The following is an 18840-nucleotide window of genomic DNA, read 5'->3' on the forward strand; positions in this document are numbered from 1 at the left end:
GGTAGGAATGGATTTATGGGGTGACGATAGGATTGAGATGCGCACTCCTAGTTTTGTGGGGTGCTCTTGGGGTTCCCCCAAAGCTATGGGGTGCCTGTAGGATTGTGGGGTGTCCATGGGATTGGGAGGAATCCGGGGCACCCCGGGTTTTGTGGGGTGCTCTTGGGGTGCCCCCAAAGCTGTGGGGTGTCCATAGGATTGGGAGGAATCCGGGGCACCCCCGGTTTTGTGGGGTGCTCTTTTGTGGGGTGCTCTTGGGGTTCCCCCCGAAGCTATGGGGTGCCTGTAGGATTTTGGGGTGTCCATAGGATTGGGAGGAATCCGGGGCACCCCGGGTTTTGTGGGGTGCTCTTGGGGTTCCCCCCGAAGCTATGGGGTTCCTGTAGGATTGTGGGGTGTCCATTGGATTGGGAGGAATCCGGGGCACCCCCGGTTTTGTGGGGTGTTCTTTTGTGGGGTGCTCTTGGGGTTCCCCCGAAGCTATGGGGTGCCTGTAGGATTGTGGGGTGTCCATAGGTTTGGGAGGAATCCGGGGCACCCCCGGTTTTGTGGGGTGCTCTTGGGGTTCCCCCGAAGCTATGGGGTGCCTGTAGGATTGTGGGGTGTCCATAGGATTGGGAGGAATCCGGGGCACCCCCGGTTTTGTGGGGTGTTCTTTTGTGGGGTGCTCTTGGGGTTCCCCCGAAGCTATGGGGTGCCTGTAGGATTGTGGGGTGTCCATAGTATGGATTGGGAGGAATCCGGGGGACCCCCGGTTTTGTGGGGTGCTCTTGGGGTTCCCCCGAAGCTATGGGGTTCCTGTAGGATTGTGGGGTGTCCATGGGATTGGGAGGAATCCGGGGGCACCCCGGGTTTTGTGGGGTGCTCTTGGGGTTCCCCCAAAGCTGTGGGGTGTCCATAGGATTGGGAGGAATCCGGGGCACCCCCGGTTTTGTGGGGTGCTCTTGGGGTTCCCCCAAAGCTATGGGGTGCCCATAGGATTGTGGGGTGTCCATAGGATTGTGGGGTGTCCATGGGATTGGGAGGAATCCGGGGCACCCCCGGTTTTGTGGGGTGCTCTTTTGTGGGGTGCTCTTGGGGTTCCCCCAAAGCTATGGGGTGCCTGTAGGATTGTGGGGTGTCCATAGGATTGGGAGGAATCCGGGGCACCCCCGGTTTTGTGGGGTGTTCTTTTGTGGGGTGCTCTTGGGGTTCCCCCGAAGCTATGGGGTGCCTGTAGGATTTTGGGGTGTCCATGCGGTCCCTGTTGGGGGGTCTTGTAGGGTTAGGGGGGATCCACAGGGTGCCCCCGCAGGATCGGGAGGTATCCGGAGCACCCTTGCTTTTTGTGGGGCGCTCATGGGGGGTCCCCACGAAGCTCTGGGATGTCCGGAGGGTCCCCACGGGGCTGGGGGGGGTCCGCAGGGTTTTGGGGTATCCACAGGGTGCCCAGAAACCTCCGGGGTGTCCCCACGGCACACGCGGCGTCCCGGGTCACCCATCCAGCCCCGACCGGGGCGGGCCCTGCTGAGCTTCCTGCCGCGTGCGCAGCTCCCGCCCCGCTCGGCCGCGGCGGCGCCGCTGCTGATTGGTCGGCGCCGGGCGGGGGAGGCGGCGCTCTGGGCCGCGGCCGCGCTCTCTGTGGCCCTGGCGGACCGCGAAGATGGCGGCGCCCATGGAGGTGGCGCTGGTGTCGGACGCGGCGGGGCCGCTGTGCAACTGCTCGGTCTGGGAGCTGCACTCGGGCTCGGCCCTGCCCGGGTACCGCGGCGGCAACAGCGGCCCACGCGGGCTGGCGCTGCTGGGCGGCGAGCACCTGCTGGGGGCCCAGCTCGGCAAGAGCTACATCAACGTCTGGGAGCTCCAGAGGAAGGTACCGGCGCGGCGGGCGGGCCCGGGCGGCCTGGGCTCGGGGGACGCCCCTGGCCTCACGGGGGGACTCCTGGCCCCGTGGGGGATGTGACGGGGCCACCGTCCCCGCGGACCCCCCGGCCCTGTGATGAGGAGCCCTTCCGTCCGCAGAGCCCCCCCAAATCCATGGTCAGACCCCGCCATGGCCCCTCTCCCCACAAAGACCCCCCATGGCCCCGCTTTTCGTGGAGACTCCCCTCTGTGCTCAGACACCCCTTCACGGCCCAATTCTCTGCGGAGGCCCCCATGGCCCCTCTCTCCACAGAGACCCCCCCTGTCCCCTGTACCCTCAGGCCTCCCCTCCCTCCATTCCGACCCCCATCACCACGGGCAGGTGCCCCCCATCCCTCTCTTCGCAGAGACCCCCACAGTGACCTCATGTTGGGGGGCCCTGCTTGCCGCCCCTTCCCCTGTGCGAGCCCTCGCTGTGCTCTGTCTGTCCCAGGACCAGCTGCAGCAGAAGATCATCTGTCCCGGGCCTGTGACCTGCCTGACGGCCTCTCCCAACGGGCTCTACATCCTGGCGGGCGTCGCCGAGAGCATCTACCTGTGGGAGGTACGGGCGTGCTGGGGCACTGGGGCCACGCAGGCTCGCACCTGCACCGTCGGGGAGTGTCCCCATCCCTCAGATGTCTGTAAATCCTGATCCCAGGTGGGCACAGCAGGTGAAGGCTGTGCTGTGGGGCAGCTCATTGAAGTAGGAGTGGGAGGAATTCAGGGAGAGGCTTCGCTCTGCCTCCTTCTCCTCTTTCCAAGCATCTCTGATGCTGCAGGGGTCGGGCATTGCTCCTACAAGGCAGCAGCACAGGACCTGGTTTTCCTTCGGCACTTCTCCCACATTTGAGCTGCGTATTTGTGTGTGCCCAGAGTGCCAGCAGCCCCTGCTGTGCTCTGGTCATTGTCCTGCTGGTTAGTTGCTGCTGGATTAATTTGGGATTACACTGCGTTCCCAGCACACCAATGAGAAAATAAAAGCAGTATCTTGTCCCGAGCCTGGGATTAAACCCCAGGATGCCTCACTTGGAGAGCTCCCCGTGCCAGGGGAGGTTTGAGCATCATGGTGTGAGTGGCTCTACCTGAACTCATCAGGGTTTGTTTGTACCAATCTGCTTGTAGCTAGAAAAAAATCCCTGAGGCTGAGCCTGCAGTGGGAGCTGCTGCCTGTGGTGCTCCAAGCTGGGTCCTGCTCCAGCTCCTGTCACCCACAGATATGCTCCAGAGTATGGCACTGTCCCTCTGGCACGTTGGAGAGGCTCCATGGAAACCATCATGGAGCTGGAACCAGCCCCTAGAGCTGGGTTTTGTGCTGTCTGTGAAACCCCTTGAACTGAGGTTTGGTTTGATTTTTTGGTATAATTCAGACCATGGGAAGAAGCAGACTCTTATTTTATTTGAGGCTTTTTCTCTTCTTGGTTCCCTCCCCATCTGCAGTGTTGCCTTTTAATAAGAAATGCTCCAGGCTTGGGGAATTCCTTGTCCACCCTAAAGCCTCTGCTGGCCCAGGACCACGAGCCACCCCGGGGTTGTCCTGCAGCTCTCCTAACCCCCGTGCCACCTCCTGAGGACCTGTGGGAGGAGGGAAGAAGCCACCAAAGTAATATGAATATTAAGAGTGAACAAGAAATCTTTACTGCACGCTCGTGACTTGACCAGAGGAGCAGCTCTGGCATCCCTGGGTCCCAGAGTTAATGTGCCAGGACCTCTTCCACTGCCTGCATTTCCCCGAGGTCCTGAGTGCAGGCTGCTGTTCCAGCTGTACCTCAGTGGTGTCAGTCACTGTCCTGAGGTGCCAACAGGCTCGCGTGGGCAACAGAACCCACCCTTCTCACTGCACCAAGGGTGCATTATCCCAAGACATCCTTGACAGCCTCCTGCCCTTCCCCTCACTCCAGGTGTCCAACGGGAACCTCCTCGCCATCCTGAACCGACACTACCAGGACCTCACGTGCCTCTGCTTCACTGATGACAGCAGCCACTTCCTCTCAGGGGCCAAGGACTGCCTGGCCCTGGTGTGGAACCTCTACAAGTAAGGGGGGCTGGGGGGCACAGGGATTTTGGAGCAGGAGATCCCTCTAAGCCCACAGCTGTGTCTGTGCCCTCCTTGCGGGCAGGGAGCCTTTCCTTGGGGTCTCACCTGTGCTTCTTGGGAACAGGCAAATGGTTCTGACTTCTTTCCTTGGGTGACACAGAGGGAATTGTTCCCTTTACACGTGGTCTTTGTCCCTTTGGGATAGGGATCTCAGCCTCGGTATCTGTGTGCCATGGCTGCCAGCAGCTCCCGTGTCCCACTTGGTCCCTGCAGCCAGGAGAGGCATTCCCAGTGAGATCAGAGCCTGGCCCAGCTCCCCAAGGGGCTCTGTCCTGGTGATAGTAAAAGGGTTTAAAATCATGGGGATCTGGGGAGTTAGAAGGAAAACTAAGCTTAGTAGGCCCTGGGAAAATACCCTGGGAAAGTATAGGCCTTATACTTGCTGTAACTGCACCTGTGTAGCTGGTATATGATAAATGATGGAATTGTTAGATGTGAGGATTGTTTAGTAATCAAATATAATTACCGTTTAATTGTAAGAATAATCATGGGAAACTGTGGTCAGGGGCTTGAGAAAGATCATGAGAAATTCATGCTTGGATAAAGTCAATGTATACAATAGAACAATATAAGTTTAATAATTAATATGCAAGTTATATAATGATAGACTCTGAAATACGTTCAGCTCGAAAGCCATGTCGGAGTGAGATTTGGGTCTGTACCCCTGATTCCCAGAGCTCTGCAATAAAAGCACCTGCATATAATCATATCCCGTGACTATGGGTGCTCCTGAACGCTGACACTGGCTGACCTGCCTGTCTCTGCTCTCCCCACAGCGTGTTGCAGGCAGAGCCCTCCCAGATCCCTGACCCCCGGCACGTCTGGTCCCGGCACAGCCTCCCCATCACCGACCTGTGCTGCGGCTTCGGAGGGCCCCTGGCACGGGCTGCCACCGCCTCCCTCGACCAGACAGCCAAGGTGAGGCTCATTTCGGAGGCGCCAGACCCTGCGGGGTCACAGCCGGGCTCCTGCCAGGTAGCAGGAAGCTGTCCCTGTCCCCAAGCTGTCCCGAAGCTTTGCCGGGTTGCAGTGGTTTAATTTCTTGGCTGTCTCTGCAATGACTCAGAGCTGCCAGACCTGGGCTCTGCCTCTCCAACAACAGCAGTTTCTCTGCACCTGCCCCCAGGCTGGACTGCTGCAGTCCCTGTTGTCCTGGGAATGCTGGGGTCAGCTCCTGCATTTTCCATTGCTGATGTCCATAGGGAGTGGAGCAGGCTGGAGCCTGTGGGGCAGGGAATGTCCTGGGGGCAGGATGGCCTCAGAGAGGGTTCAAAGCTGTTTTGAAGCTGCCTGGGAAACTTCTCGCCTGCTCAGAGAGGCTGATCCTGGATTCTGCCTTGGTTCTGCCTTGGACACAGTTTCCCAGCTACAGCCAGGAGGGGATGCTGGTGTGGAATGCCAGTGGGGGATTCCAGGATGTCAGTGTTCCTCCAATCCCGTCATTAACCGTTAACATTCTCACCCCTGATTCTCCCGTCCCCTCTCACTCCAGCTCTGGGAAATCTCATCTGGGGAGCTCCTGCTTTCCGTGCTCTTCGACGTGGGGATCATGGCTGTGACTCTGGACCTCTCTGAGTACCACATGTTCTGCGGGGGCATGGACGGGTCCATCTTCCAGGTCGACCTCTGCGCCTGGGTGAGTGGGTGGTGCTGCAGGTGTGCCCTGTCACCGTGAGCCACTGTCACCTCCCTGCTGGGACTGGTGTGACCTGCCAGGGCACGGGAGGGCCTGGTTCCCCTGTGTCTCCTCTGCCCCCTCTAGACATGGTGATGAACCTGCTGGATTCAGCCTTCCTGAATTTTAACCCCTTTCCCTTCCTTCTTTCATTTCTGCAGCCGGTTCAGAGAGACCGGACCTTCCAGACAGAGCGGGAGAACGGGAAGGTCTTTAAAGGGCACAGGTGAGGAACCAGACATACCTGCCAGCCACCACCTGCCCACCTCACCAGCTTCTGGCAGTCCTGGGGTCATCCTGAGTTTACACATCCTCTTCCTCATTCCAGGAACCAGGTGACGTGTCTGTCAGTCTCCACAGACGGCAGCCTCCTGCTCTCGGGCTCTCATGATGAAACTGTCCGGCTGTGGGACATCCAGAGCAAGCAGTGCCTGAAGACGATGAATCACAAAGGTAGGAATGTCCTTATCTCCAGGATCCTCACTGCCAGAGGCCCAGTGTCTCACCTGTACTGCCCTGGGCACTCCAGGTGTGTTTCTGCCCCTTGCTTCACGCCCTGGGAAGGGCAGAGGCGTTGGAGGGAGCCTCAGCTGTCTGGAGTGGTGCCTGACCTTGCTCCATGTGTTAACAACCCCTTGTGCACTGTCAGGAGTGAGTCATGGATTTCATCCTGTCGCTGAGGCCACACGGGATCCTCCTCCTTGTTTTCCCAAGGGAGCAGTCACCCCACATACACCCCAGCTGTGTCTGGAGGGGAGACAGCTCTGTGACCCCGGCAGTGAGTGCCCGTGAGCTCATGGGGCCTGAAGTGAATCCCATATGAGCAGCTGTCTGGGATTTCAGTCTGATGGCTCCAGCAAATTGCAGGAGCAGCATTTGGGTACCTCAGAGCAGTGGGGGATTTACTCCTCCTGTTGTTAACTCTGTTCCTCCCCCAGCTGTGATGGTTTCTGGCCCCTGGTGCTGCAGTGACCAGTGGGGCTGCCTTGGGCATGACCCAAACCCCTCCCAAAGGTGATGCTGGGGACAGCCAGTCCCTGTTCCTCTGTGGTGCTTGAGCTGTTGCCTCAGGGCAGTCTCTGGAAGCCAGGCTGCCTGCAGACCCTTCTCCTCCTCCCTTTGGCTGCCAAGCACCATCCCTAATTGGGACCCACTGCAGCGCCCATCCAGCCTGGTGCCGCTGGCACTAGAGGGTGAAAACAGACCAAATGGAGCTGTGAGTCATCCGAGGAGGGGGGCCAGGCTTTGGCTGTGAGCCGGGCATTGGAGTCCTCCTGAGGCTGCAGGGAGGAATGGACAGACCAGGCTCTTCCCAGGAGGAGCAGGACCAGGCTGACCCCAAGCTGTGGGTGCTCTGCAGTCTCTGCTGGCTCTCTGCTGCCTGTGGGCAGGAATTTGGTTTCCCTGGCAGCCTTGGCACTGGCATGACTGCGTGTGCTCAGGAACAGGCTGAGAGTCCAGCACCCTCGAGCTGTCCTGCAGCCTCCCAGTGTGGGGGAATCTGCTGCCCCAACCCAGCCCCCTCTCCATGGATCCCTGTCCCCCCTTGGCCTCTCTGTGCCGAGGCGTGAGCCCCCCAGCAAGGTCTGTCCCTGCTGCCCCTCCAGTATGTCCTGCTCCCTCCGCAGGGCAGAGGTGACAGGGCTCTGGCATGGTGATGTGACAGCAGCCTCTGGCTGTCCTCGGGACAGCGCGGTCCCTCCGCTTGCCGGGCACGGAGGTGGCTGGGGACACACAGGACCCCCTGCCCTCCCCTCAACACTGCTGCAAATAAATCCAAGGAGCTGGAGTGTGGCTCAGGGCCAGGCAAGCAGGCCGGGTGTGGGGGGCTGTGTACCAAGGGTGGCTTGTCCTTGGCAGGGGCAGAGCGGGTGGACTTTGAGAAGTCAGGCTGCTCTCCCGGGTAATGAGCTGTGGCAGTGCTGGCGAGGCAGGGCTGCTCCTGGTCATTCTGTGTGGCTGCCACCACGCCGGGGGGAAGCAGGAGATCTGTGAGATGAGGCTGGGAGCCAGTGCTGCCCCCAAATCCCTCCAGGCCTCAATTCCCATCCTGTCACACGAGCTCCATCCTTGTCTCTGCAAACACAGCATGGCACACTATCCCCGAGGGCTCCCCTTGCAAGGCCATCCCAGGACGCTCTGGCTGATGTGTGCTGCTGGCAGCTCTCTCTTGGAAGCTGGGTTATTTGTTTCCCCCCTAGCTAAGCCTGGTCTCCATGCCCAGGCTGGCCCAGGGTCACCCACTGCTCGCTGCCCCAGGCCTTGGGGCAAGGTGATCTGGTACAGGACCTGCATCTGCACTGGGGCCCCAGAGTGGCTGTGGGGGCTGTGTCCAGGTGGTGACCAGGTTTGGGGAACTCTGGGTTCACTCCTGCGATTTTCTCTTCTCCACCTTTCCTCTCGAGCTGCTCAATGAGCAGTGGGAGTCTCAGTGATGGGCACTTCTTCAGGAGCACAATCATCTGGTCTTTCAGGAGGGAGTGAAGCCATCAGAGTTGGCCAGGAACAGCTTTGGGGCCAGGCACTCAGCAGAGCTGCTGCTCTGCTGGTGGGACCCAACCTTGAATCCTGGGAGGATCAGATTTAGGAGCAGGCTCTGGAAGGGTAAATGGTGATGACAGAGCCCTCGTCCATGTCAGAGCTGCTTGTGTCTGTCTGCTCTGCAGAGACCAAAATCCTCCAGCAGCTCTGAGCCTCCCTAGGCCCCGCCATGTCCCCTCCCTCACCCTGCACCCTTCTCCATGGCACTGGCAGCCCCTCTCAGGTGCATGTGGACCATCTTCACTTTGCCTTTGGCTAGGGGAAATGGATGGTCAGGCTGTGGTAGTGGTGGCCGAGCTGCTCTGCCTGCTGGAGGGGGGCTGGGGGCTGCTGTGCCTGACAGGGCGTGGGGGACAGCGGTGGGAGCTCACAGCAAGCAGGAGCTGGGAGGGGGCGGCAGCAGCCGTGGGTAAGTGCAGTAATTAATGCAATGCAGTAATTAACGCGCTCATCAGCTCTGCCGTGGATCGTGGCAGCACGGAGCTGCTGATGGATGGCAGCTCAGGGTGGGGGGAGGCTGGGCTCTGCTCCCCTGGGGGTCACAACCAGCCTGGAGAGCTGCAGCCCCGGGCAGGGAGAGCTGCTGGGAGGGTGAAGAATCCTGGCCAGTGTCTGTGCCAGGGTCATACTCGCTGTTCTCGGGGCTGCCCAAAGCCCCTGCCTCTCAAACCCACCAGGGTCCAGCCTGACCTGTCCCCTCTGTCCCCACGCAGGTCCAGTGACAAACGCCTTCATCGTGCTGGCGCCTGCCAACATGTTCAACCCCGACGGGAAGCCCAGCGTGCCCCTGCCCAAGTTCAGCAGACACCTGCACGGCACCGAGAGCAGCGACGAGCCGGGCGCTGAGGGGGGTGACGCTGCGCCTGGGGCTGCACCAGCAGGTACTGGGGGGCGTGGGCAGCTGGGGAGGGGGGACAGACATCTGGGAGGGGTTGTGCTGGAGCAAAGCTTCTCCTCCAGCTGGAGAAACCCGTTCCTGCTCCCGTTCCTCCCCATCCTGGCTGCTGCAGTCATTTGTCCTCCCAGCCCCGTGCCGCAGCGTGATGGGCTGGCTCTGCTGTCCCACCATTTCCTTGGTCCCAGCATGGCTGTCCCCAGGCAGGGAGGGTCACACACCATCAGTGTCCTGCCCATCCCAGCCTCTCTGCCAGTGGTCCCAGAGCTGCTCCCCTCTGCCAGCGTCTGCCTCTGGACAAGTGACAGTGACAGTCCTGCCAGAGCTGATGGATAAGCTCCCTGTTGGCTTGGTGGCAGCAGGCCAAGGGGCTGTTTGGCTGACAGAGGGGACAGCAGGATGGATCACCCAGGGTCCCTCCCATGGGGAGCCCAGTCCAGGGGCATGGGGAGAGGGTCTGTGTCTGCTCTAGCAACCCCTCCATTCTGGTCCCTGCAGGAGCCTGGGCAGAGCTACCTGGAGAAGGCAGAGAGGATGTACTCGCAGATGTACTCGACGAGGGAAAAGGTGAGAGCTGCTCCCAGGCTGGGAGTTGGGTACTGACCCCTTGAGGGGGATCCTTGTCAGCTGATCTGACTCGTGAGGCCCAGAGCAAGTTGGGACACAGGGGAAAAGAGCTCTGAAATCTGCTGGTGATATGAGCAGGAGGGGCTGCACTTTGAGAAGGAGGAGGGAGGGGACCAAAGGGTTTGGTGTTTACTGCTAGGGAAGGAGCAGCAGTCTGTGCCTGTCAGAGCTGAGGCCCTGACACTTGTCTGTTGTGTTTTCGTGTCACAGAACCTGGTGGGAGACCAGGAGCACCTGACGATCCAGGTGAGCGAGCTGGAGGAGGAGGTGAGCAACCTCCGGAAAATCAACAAGGACCTCTTTGACTTCTCCACTCGCATCATCACCAAACCAGCCAAGTGAAGAGGCTCCCCCCGCCCTCGCACCCCTCCGCCTCTCCCTGTCCGGCTCCTGGGGAAGAACCGCCCGCCCTCGGGCACCGCCCAGCCGGCTGCGAGCACCGGCTCACCTTCCCCTGACCCGGCACACGCCGCCTGCTCCGTGACACGGGACTGAGACCGGCGGGGACCGCGAGGGGACAGCACAGGGACAGCACACTCCGATTCGGGGCCGGGGGGCGCTCGGGCAGCCGCTGCAGGAGGAGCGTCGCCGGCTCCTGGGAGGGCTCAGGATGCAGCTCCTGCTCATTCCCCGTTTCTTCCCCTGCCCCTTTTTTGTTTCTTTTCGTTACTTGACCCTGCAGTGCAGACAGAAAAGTGTTTTTTCTCTCAATACCGGTTTGAGATTGGATTTTGGAGACCCCCCTTCTGCTCACCCTTGTCCTGGGGATTGCTGCTCAGTGCCACCGGACCCCACGCTCTGGACAGCAGGGGCTGAGTGGCTCCTGCTCCAGGGGTGCAGTGCGGGTGCTGTGACATGCTGGGGGGTCCCTGGCTACCAGGGCTGAGGATGGGGCTCCTGCTCTGTCTGGCAGGCTTGGAGTCCCTGGACTTGGAGCACAGGTGGTGGTTTTGGGGCGCAGGGTCACTCTTGGGAGGGGCGGGGGAACCAGCAAGGTGCTATTTCCAATCTCATCAGTCAACAATTTATATATATTTGGATCCAACGACTCTTGTTTTCACGGTGTTTGGGGACTCGGCCTTTTGTATTGTCACAGCATGGCAGCGGGGGTTGTGGGTTTTGTTTAGGTTTATTTTTTACATAAAAGATTTGGTTTTTATAGTGAAAGATGCCCGCGTTGGTTTCTTTAACAGCCTTTGCACGGCCACAGACCTTGACTACCTATCACTGCTGCCCACTGGGAGTGGGAAAGTGCTTCCTTATGCCCAAACTGCCCAGTTGCCTTTGCCGCAAGGGTCCTTCCCTGTCCCTGCAGGGTGTTGAGGTGTCCCCTGGTCATCCCTCTCTGTCATCCCCCCCTCCTCCTTCAATACACCAAGTGCAGATGATTTAAAGTGCATTTTAAAACCTGAGCATCTGAGCATCCCCAGCTCCCGCCAGTTCCTGAGAAGATGCTTTTAGCTTAATCACTGGAGCTGTTCCTTTCCCTTCCTCTTCTGCTCCTCCTCTTCCTCCCAACGTTTTGGATCAACATTCATCAGCTGCAGCATGGACTGTCACCCAGAGCCAGGGGCTGCGGTGGGGCAAGAGATGGGGGCACATCCCTGCTGCAGGGAGCCCTCTGAGACCCCCCAGGGATGCAGCCCCCAGCCAAGCCCAGACCCCAGTGCTCCCTCCCAGTCATCCCACACGTCCCCAGTCCCACCAGTGGGGTTCCTGTTGGGGTGCCGCACTTAGAGCAGAAGGGAGGAGGGGGCCTCCCAGAGAGCCCCCCCTGTGCTGTGCCTGGTGTTTGAGAGGGCTTTTTCATTCCAAGACCCTGCTGCCCCTCCTGTGTGGACAGTGGGGGCTCTCCTGTGCTTATCCCTGTGAGGAGGAGCTGCCAAGGAGCCCCGTGGTCAGGGGGAGTCCAGCCCTGCCTGCAGGTCCAGCTCCGCAGGAGAATTCATTAGCCGTGACTCATTACATTTATCAATATTACATGAATCAATACTTTTTGCCAGATGGATGTTGGCTCCATCCTTCATTTTTCCTTATTAATTTAGCGTGGCTCCGGCCCCGGTTGCTGGTGTTTGTGTGCTGGTGGCGGGGGCCCTTGGGCTGGGTTGAGCCTCAGTTTCCCTGCTGAGGATGAGGAGGGTGACCCCGCATCCCCTCCCTCAGCAGAGGAAGGCTGCACCGCTGCTGCCCTTCTCCCCTTCCCCATGCAGCAGAAGGAATCGCTCAGCCCTGGAACCGCTTGGCCTCGGGACCCCCCGACATGGAAGCTGCACCTCAGATCGAGGAGGGATAGAGGGCTCGGGATGGGGGCATTTACCGGGATGGAGGCGGCAGTTCACGGCTCGGGACCGACCCGAGGGGCTTTTCGTCGGGGGCCGGAGGAGGCGGATGAGGAGGAGGAAGAGGAGGAACATCCAGGTGATCCAGAGGTAGCTGGGACCACCCTGGCGTCAGCGGGCATTTCTGTGCCAGGGGACCCCACGGTGGCAGCCGTCGGACGGCAGCACCGCGCGGGTGGGGGCCCGCTTGCTGCGGGGTGCAGGGAGGGGGGGACCCGCGCTCTGCGTGGGCGTGGACGGGGCGGCTGCGGGCGGGTCCGGCGCTGCGTGGGCCGGGTCCGGCGTGACCCGCCGCGCACCGGGGGCTGCGGGGCCTCGGCTCTACCCGGGGAGGGGTGGCCCCGGCGGGACCCGGCCGGAGGTCCCTGCGCGTAGCCGGAGCCGTCCCCGGCGGAGCGCAGAGCGGCGGGGCCGGTGCGGGGCCGGTGCGGGGTGCATGGCGGGGCTGCGGGCGCTCTGGCTGCTGGCGGCGGCTCTGGGGGCGGCGGGGGGACACCCGCATCCCTGCCGCGTCGCGGCCCCCATCGGCCCCGGCCTCAGCCCCAGCCCCGGACCCACCGTGCGCCTCGGAGCGCTGCTGCCGCCCGCGCCCGCCCGCGCCCGGCTCCGCGCCGCGCTGGCCCGAGCCGCCGGTACCGGTACCGGTACCGGTACCGGCCCCGGGGGGAGCCCCGGGGAGGTGACGCTGCCCCACAACCTCAGCCTGGAGGTGGTGGGGGGCGGCCCGGCGGCGCGGGACCCCGGCTCGCTGGCGCGGTGGCTGTGCGGGGCGCTGGCGGGGCGCGGCGTGGCCGCCGTCCTGGCGCTGCCCCGCTCCCGCCGGGAGCTGCTCCAGCTCGACTTCCTCGCCGCCGCCCTCCAGGTCCCCTTCGTCAGCATCCTGGACACCCGCTGGCCGCTGCCTTTCCGAGCGCAGGTGAGACCCGCAGCGCCGGCACTGCGCACACGTCCCCGCTCCTGTCCCTGCTCGCCGGCTCCGTCGTTGCTTCCGTCCGTGCTCCTGTCCTGATCCCAGTCCCGGATCCACACCAGCTCTATCTCGATCCCCGTCTCGACCGGCTCTGTTCCGCGGGTCCTCCTCTCAGGTCGGACCTGCCTCCGATCCTGGCTCCGATTCCAGCTCCAATTCGGAATCCCAACCACTCATCCTTGCTGCATCCCGACTACCTCCGGGCTCCATCCCTACTCTCTTCTCCCTCTATCTTCTCTCCCATCCTCATTCCCACCTCCATCCTGCCTCTACCCCAGCCTCATCCTGTGTCCCATCCGGGCTCTCTGTCTCCCATCTCAGCTCTATTCCAGCCCCTTCTTGGCCCTCATTCCAGCCCTCTCCTGGCTCTATGCCAGCTCCCATCTCAGCTCTCTCCTGGCCCCTTGCCCAGCTCTATCCCAGACCCAATTCCAGCTTTCACTCCAAGGTAAGTTCCTTGGCTTCTCTGGAAGCTCTGCAACCCTCGGCCCCAGTCCCCACTCCATTCTGTCTCCAAAGGGCTCTGGGATGTGTCCTGGCAGTGGATCCCAGACAGGAACTGGGCAGGGGATGGGCAGGGAGTGCGGGATGACCTCAGGGCAGGTCAGTCCATGTCTGGCCACTGCCTCTGGGCTCTTCCCGCGGGTGGAGGCACAGCCACGACCCTTGTGTGTTGGCAGAGCCCCTTCCACTTCCACATGGACCGGCAGAGCTCCCCGGAGACGCTGGTGGATGTGCTGGTGAGCGTCCTGCAGGCCAACGACTGGCAGGAGACCAGCCTGGTGCTCTGCCACCCCTGGGACATTGACGGCTTCCTCGACCTCTGGGCCCAGCGTTCCCAGCTCTTCCTCCGCACTGTCCTGGACCTGGGCTACCTGGATGAGCCCAGGGCCACCCGTTACCTGCAGCAGCATGGGGACCGTGTCAGGACCCTCTCCAGCCCAGTGCTGATGCTGGGCTGTGACCTGCACCGTGCTCGACTCGTCTTCCAGGCGGCTGAGGAACTGGGGCTGCCACCGCAGGAATTCCACTGGATGCTGGGCTTCCCGCTCAGCACCAGTGAGCTGCAGACCGAGGGCCTGCCCCCAGGACTGCTGGCCTTTGGGGAGGTGAGCCGGCCACCGCTGGAGCTCTTCGTGCAGGACACGGTGGGACTGGTATCCCAGGCCATTGCCCACGCTGCCCGCGGCCTCCCTGACCCCACACAGCTGCAGACCACTGGCAACTGCAATGAGAGGCACCAGGCAGGCGGCGAGTCCCCGGGGCTCTTCCTTGCTCGGTAAGGGGGTGCTGGGGGCTCCCCTTTTCCCCCATCCTGGCTCTGTGGTATTGGGGTGCATGGGAGGGTTCTGCCCCAGACCCAGGATGGGGTAAGGGCCGAGCAGGGGACCCCTGGGTTCAGTGCAGTGCTGTCCCCAGCGTATGCAGCCACCACCATGGGGCTCAGACCCTGAGGACATGGCTAGTGCTGCACAGGGGGGATGTGTCACTTCAGATCTCCTTAACACTGCCCGAGCACGGTCACTCTATAAATATTAATAACACTTAGCCCTGGCAGCACAGCAAGCTGCGGGGCAGTGCAGCGGGGCCGGATCCTGCTGCTCCTCCTTGCCCTTGTCCTTGCCCAGGTCGGGCACATCCCGCTCCCAGCTCCCAGCCTCATCCCTTGGTGCCTGCTGACCCTGAACACTGGAGCAGTGAAACCCTTTCCTTGGCAGGTTCCTGGCCAACACGTCCTTCCAGGGCCAGACGGGGCTGGTGCGCGTGGAGAACACGGCATTGGTGAGGCCAGAGCAGCAGTTCCGCATCTGGAGCCTGCGTAGGGACTCACAGGGGGTCCCCACCTGGATGACAGTGGGCACCTGGAGCCACGGCAAGCTGGAGCTGGAGGAGGTCGTGTGGCAGAGCCAGCGGCAGCACAAGAGCCCCGGCGAGGCGGCCGAGGGGGCCCGCACGCGGCTGCGGGTGGTGACATTGGTGGAGCACCCCTTCGTCTTCACCAGGGAGGTGGATGAGGAAGGGAACTGCCCGGCCGGGCAGCTCTGCCTGGACCCAGGCACAAACGACTCGGCCGTGCTGGACGCCCTCTTTGAGAAGATTGGCAGTGGCAACGGATCAGTGCCACAGGAGTACAAGAAATGCTGCTATGGGTACTGCATCGACCTGCTGGAGAAGCTGGCCGAGGACATGGCCTTTGATTTCGAGCTCTACATCGTGGGCGATGGGAAATACGGGGCCTGGAAGAACGGGCGCTGGACAGGGCTGGTGGGGGACCTGCTCAGTGGCACGGCCCACATGGCCGTCACCTCCTTCAGCATCAACTCGGCGCGGAGCAAAGTCATCGACTTCACCAGCCCCTTCTTCTCCACCAGCCTGGGCATCCTGGTGAGGACCAAGGACACGGCGTCGCCCATCGGAGCCTTCATGTGGCCCCTGCACTGGACCATGTGGGTGGGCATCTTCGTGGCACTGCACATGACCGCACTCTTCCTCACCCTCTACGAGTGGAAGAGCCCCTACGGAATGACCCCCCACGGGCGCAACCGCATGAAGATCTTCTCCTACTCCTCAGCCCTCAACCTCTGCTACGCCATCCTCTTTGGGCGCACTGTCTCCAGCAAGACGCCCAAGTGCTGCACCGGCCGCTTCCTCATGAACCTCTGGGCCATCTTCTGCCTCCTGGTGCTCTCCAGCTACACGGCCAACCTGGCAGCTGTCATGGTGGGGGACAAGACCTTCGAGGAGCTCTCGGGCATCCACGACCCAAAGGTGGGCGAATGTCCTGCTGCTTCAGATGGGCTGGGAGAGGGCTGAAGGCCAGGGAAGGGGCTGAGGGGGGTGCTGTCCTTCCTTTTGCACCTTCCTTCTTCTCTCCAGCCCCAGTCCTGCATCTTGGCCCCTCCTAAGAGTGGAGGGGTCTTTGAGACCTGCAGAAAGCTTTGTGTGTGTATCCCACTGGTGTTAAATCCCAGCCTCAGCTCCAGGGCAGGGGGAAGTGGGCTGAGTTCAGGCTGAGGCTGCTCTTGGGAAAGCTCTTTCCCAGACACCCTCAAGAGCTGCTGCACTTCTGGGGCTGCCCAGACACCCTGCCTGGGACTCAGGGCTGGGGACACATCCCCAGGGAGCGGGGACACATTCCTGGGGCCAGGGGTGCTGATGCTCTGGTGCCTCCTTCCAGCTCCATCACCCCTCACAGGGCTTCCGCTTTGGCACAGTGTGGGAGAGCAGTGCTGAGGAGTACATCAAGAAGAGCTTCCCCGAGATGCACGAGTACATGCGGCGCTACAACGTCCCCACCACCCCCGACGGCGTCACCATGCTCAAGTGAGGGGCAGGGAGAGCATGAGGGGTTCCCCCCACCTTTTACCCTTTCCAGGCCATCTTTTGCTCCGGCCCTGGAGCCTGTGCATATGAGCCTGTGCACATGAGCCCCCCACTTCTGGGAGGGGTGTCAGGCTGGGGGGACACTGGGCAAGGGGGAGCAGCCCCTCCCTGAGCATCCCCCCCATGCTGGTACAGGACAGAGCCTGCCAAGCTCAACGCCTTCATCATGGACAAGTCACTGCTGGATTATGAGGTCTCCATCGACTCCGACTGCAAACTGCTCACTGTGGGCAAACCCTTCGCCATCGAAGGTTCGGGGGGGCTGTGCTGGGAAGGGGGTTCCGCTCTGTGTGTGACTGGGCTGGGGTCGTGCCCCCTCCATGGTGGGCACTGGGGGCTGCATCCCCCGTCCCAGCACTGCCCCTCTCTCCCCCTCTCACCGGGGCCAGGTTACGGCATCGGCCTCCCCCAGAACTCGCCGCTGACCTCCAACGTGTCCGAGTTCATCAGCCGCTACAAGTCCTCGGGGTTCATCGACCTCCTGCACGACAAGTGGTACAAGATGGTGCCCTGCGGCAAACGCGTCTTCGCCGTCACTGAGGTGCGGCGGCGCCTCGGCCGGGGGGGCTCTGGGGTCTGACCCCCCCCGCAGCCCAGCCCACACCCCCTGCCGCCCGCAGACCCTGCAGATGGGCATCTACCACTTCTCGGGGCTGTTCGTGCTGCTGTGCATCGGGCTGAGCGGCTCCCTCCTCACCTCGCTGGGCGAGCACGTCTTCTACCGCCTCGTCCTGCCGCGCATCCGGCGCAAGAAGAAATTCAACTACTGGCTGCACACGAGCCAGGTGGGACCAGGGGAGGGGGCTCACACAGCGCCCCAAAGACCCCTCACCCCGTGTCGCTGCTCCCTCTTAAATTGCACCACCTCTGCCCTTCTCCAGCCCCGCACCACCAACCCCCGTTTAAACCCTGAGCCATCACCTCCAGACCATCACCCTCCAATCAATCCCTGGCCTGTTAACCTCCAGACCATCCCCCAGCTCACTCTTGCCATGTTCCCCACAGAAAATCCATCGGGCTCTCCATATGGGCACGGAGGAGCGGAAGAGCCAGCAGCTGAAGTTGGAGCAGAGGTACAGCTGGGACTGGGAGCCTGCCCCGCTCTCCTCCTCCTCCTCCCTGAGCTCTGTGGGGCTGCAGAGGGACCCCACAGCAGCCAGGTGCCATTTCAGCCCTCCCCCACACAGGTGCGAGCCCCAGCCGAGGTCGGCACCGGCGGCAGCGCAGCCCTGGGGCGCCCTGCGGAAGGAGGCACGGCGGGTGCGCTTCCAGCTGGACAAAGCCCCCCCCGAGGCTGAGGGGTCCCCTCCGTGGCACCCCGGGAACGGGCGGCCGCCGCAGCCCCCGGACAGAGCGGCAGGAGAGAACGAGCTGCGGGAGCTGGAGGAGAAGATCCAGGAGATGCGGGACCAGCTGCGGGCGGCGCTGCTGAGGAAGAGCGAGCTGGTGTCCGTGCTGGGCACCAGCAAGGGCGGCCGGCCCCTGCCCGCCCCGCTGGCCACCGAGGAAGACCGGGAGGAGAGGTGAGGCGAGGGGCAGGGACCCCGCAAAACAGCCCAGGACAGGCTGCTCTGCCGGGGCAGGGCTGGGAACCCGCTCGTCCGGCTCAGACGGGGAGAGGAAGGAAAAAAGGGAGCGGGGGATGTCCTGGGGCTGCCCCAGCTCTGAGGCCTTTGTCTCCTCCCCTCGTCCCTTCTGCTGGCAGTGGGGGTTTGGGGGGCCCGGAGGCTCTTTTTGGGGGGTTGAGTTGGGGTGAGAGGTCCCCGCAGTGCCTGGACAAAGCTCAGCCCCGCGCCCCTGCTCTGTTTTTACACCACGTAAATAAAGATGACGAAGGAAGACGAAGTCTGCGTTTCCTCTTCCCCAAATGCAGCCAGGGGGCTGAGAGCAACCCTTCCCCTTCCCCTCCTTCCTCCGCAGGCCCAGCTCAGCCCCGCCGCAGGACGGCCGTGATTAGGAGGAGGAGGAGGCAGAGGAAGCTCCCACACGGATGGGGCAGGACAGGCCGAGACCGGAACGTCCCTCTGGAGAGGCAGCTCCAGCTCCAAAACCGGGCTGATCCCAGAGCCACCGCAAAGCAGAAGCGGAGCCTTCCTCGGGCGGAGGGTGAGGGATGGAAACGCTGCACAGGGAGTGGGACAGTCTGCGGCTCAGGGCTCTGCCCCCCTGAGGATAAGGAACAGCTCCCCATGCCACTACAGGCGGCTGCGGAGGAGCCGGAGCCCTGCAGCCCCTCCCCTGGCACGGAGGCTGCCCAGCACCACCGAGCATGGCCGGGACAGGGCTGGTGCTCGGCCCTCTGCCCTGCCACCGCCCCTGCACACTGCAAGGGGACACATGGGGACAGCCCAGGACGGCAGGAGGAGGCACCCCCAGGATTGAGCATTCACCTCGCTGCACCCCCCTGCCCCCAGGACTCCCACACATCAG

At 62.3% G+C, this 18840-nt stretch overlaps 2 protein-coding genes across 3 annotated transcripts; both read left to right on the top strand.

Annotated features, from left to right (window-relative positions):
- Nucleotides 1–1578: 1578 nt before the first annotated feature.
- Nucleotides 1579–10205, top strand: WDR18 (WD repeat domain 18). The gene is given in 11 exon segments (XM_068173764.1): nt 1579–1852; nt 2336–2446; nt 3783–3916; nt 4756–4897; nt 5472–5615; nt 5816–5880; nt 5983–6107; nt 8909–9042; nt 9044–9076; nt 9589–9657; nt 9928–10205. Coding segments are annotated over 11 exon segments (1299 nt in total). The 5' UTR covers nt 1579–1642; the 3' UTR covers nt 10060–10205.
- Nucleotides 10206–12477: 2272 nt separating this feature from the next.
- Nucleotides 12478–18730, top strand: GRIN3B (glutamate ionotropic receptor NMDA type subunit 3B). Of its 2 annotated transcripts, XM_068174008.1 has the most exons (10): nt 12478–12972; nt 13707–14305; nt 14745–15795; nt 16205–16350; nt 16546–16661; nt 16800–16951; nt 17031–17195; nt 17416–17483; nt 17598–17933; nt 18331–18730. In XM_068174008.1, exons 1-10 carry the CDS (start codon nt 12493–12495, stop codon nt 18365–18367), a joined length of 3150 nt encoding a protein of 1049 aa, XP_068030109.1. In that variant the 5' UTR covers nt 12478–12492; the 3' UTR covers nt 18368–18730. The 2 variants fall into 2 exon arrangements, with proteins under 2 accessions (XP_068030109.1, XP_068030107.1); XM_068174006.1 differs by having other exon boundaries at nt 17416–17933.
- The last annotated feature ends 110 nt before the right edge of the window (nt 18731–18840 follow it).

This window comes from Anomalospiza imberbis, chromosome 27 (assembly GCF_031753505.1).
Source record: "Anomalospiza imberbis isolate Cuckoo-Finch-1a 21T00152 chromosome 27, ASM3175350v1, whole genome shotgun sequence".
Classification (NCBI taxonomy): Eukaryota; Metazoa; Chordata; class Aves; order Passeriformes; family Viduidae; genus Anomalospiza; species Anomalospiza imberbis.

What these genes read in the sequence shown, in the direction of transcription:
- GRIN3B (XM_068174006.1), top strand. Translation starts at nt 12,493, where the DNA reads ATGGCGGGGCTGCGGGCGCTCTGGCTGCTGGCGGCGGCTCTGGGGGCG. An exon ending in CGCTGCCTTTCCGAGCGCAG is followed by an intron (nt 12,973 to 13,706) that starts GTGAGACCCGCA and finishes GTGTGTTGGCAG; the next exon opens with AGCCCCTTCCACTTCCACAT. An exon ending in GAGGAAGACCGGGAGGAGAG is followed by an intron (nt 17,934 to 18,330) that starts GTGAGGCGAGGG and finishes CTTCCTCCGCAG; the next exon opens with GCCCAGCTCAGCCCCGCCGC.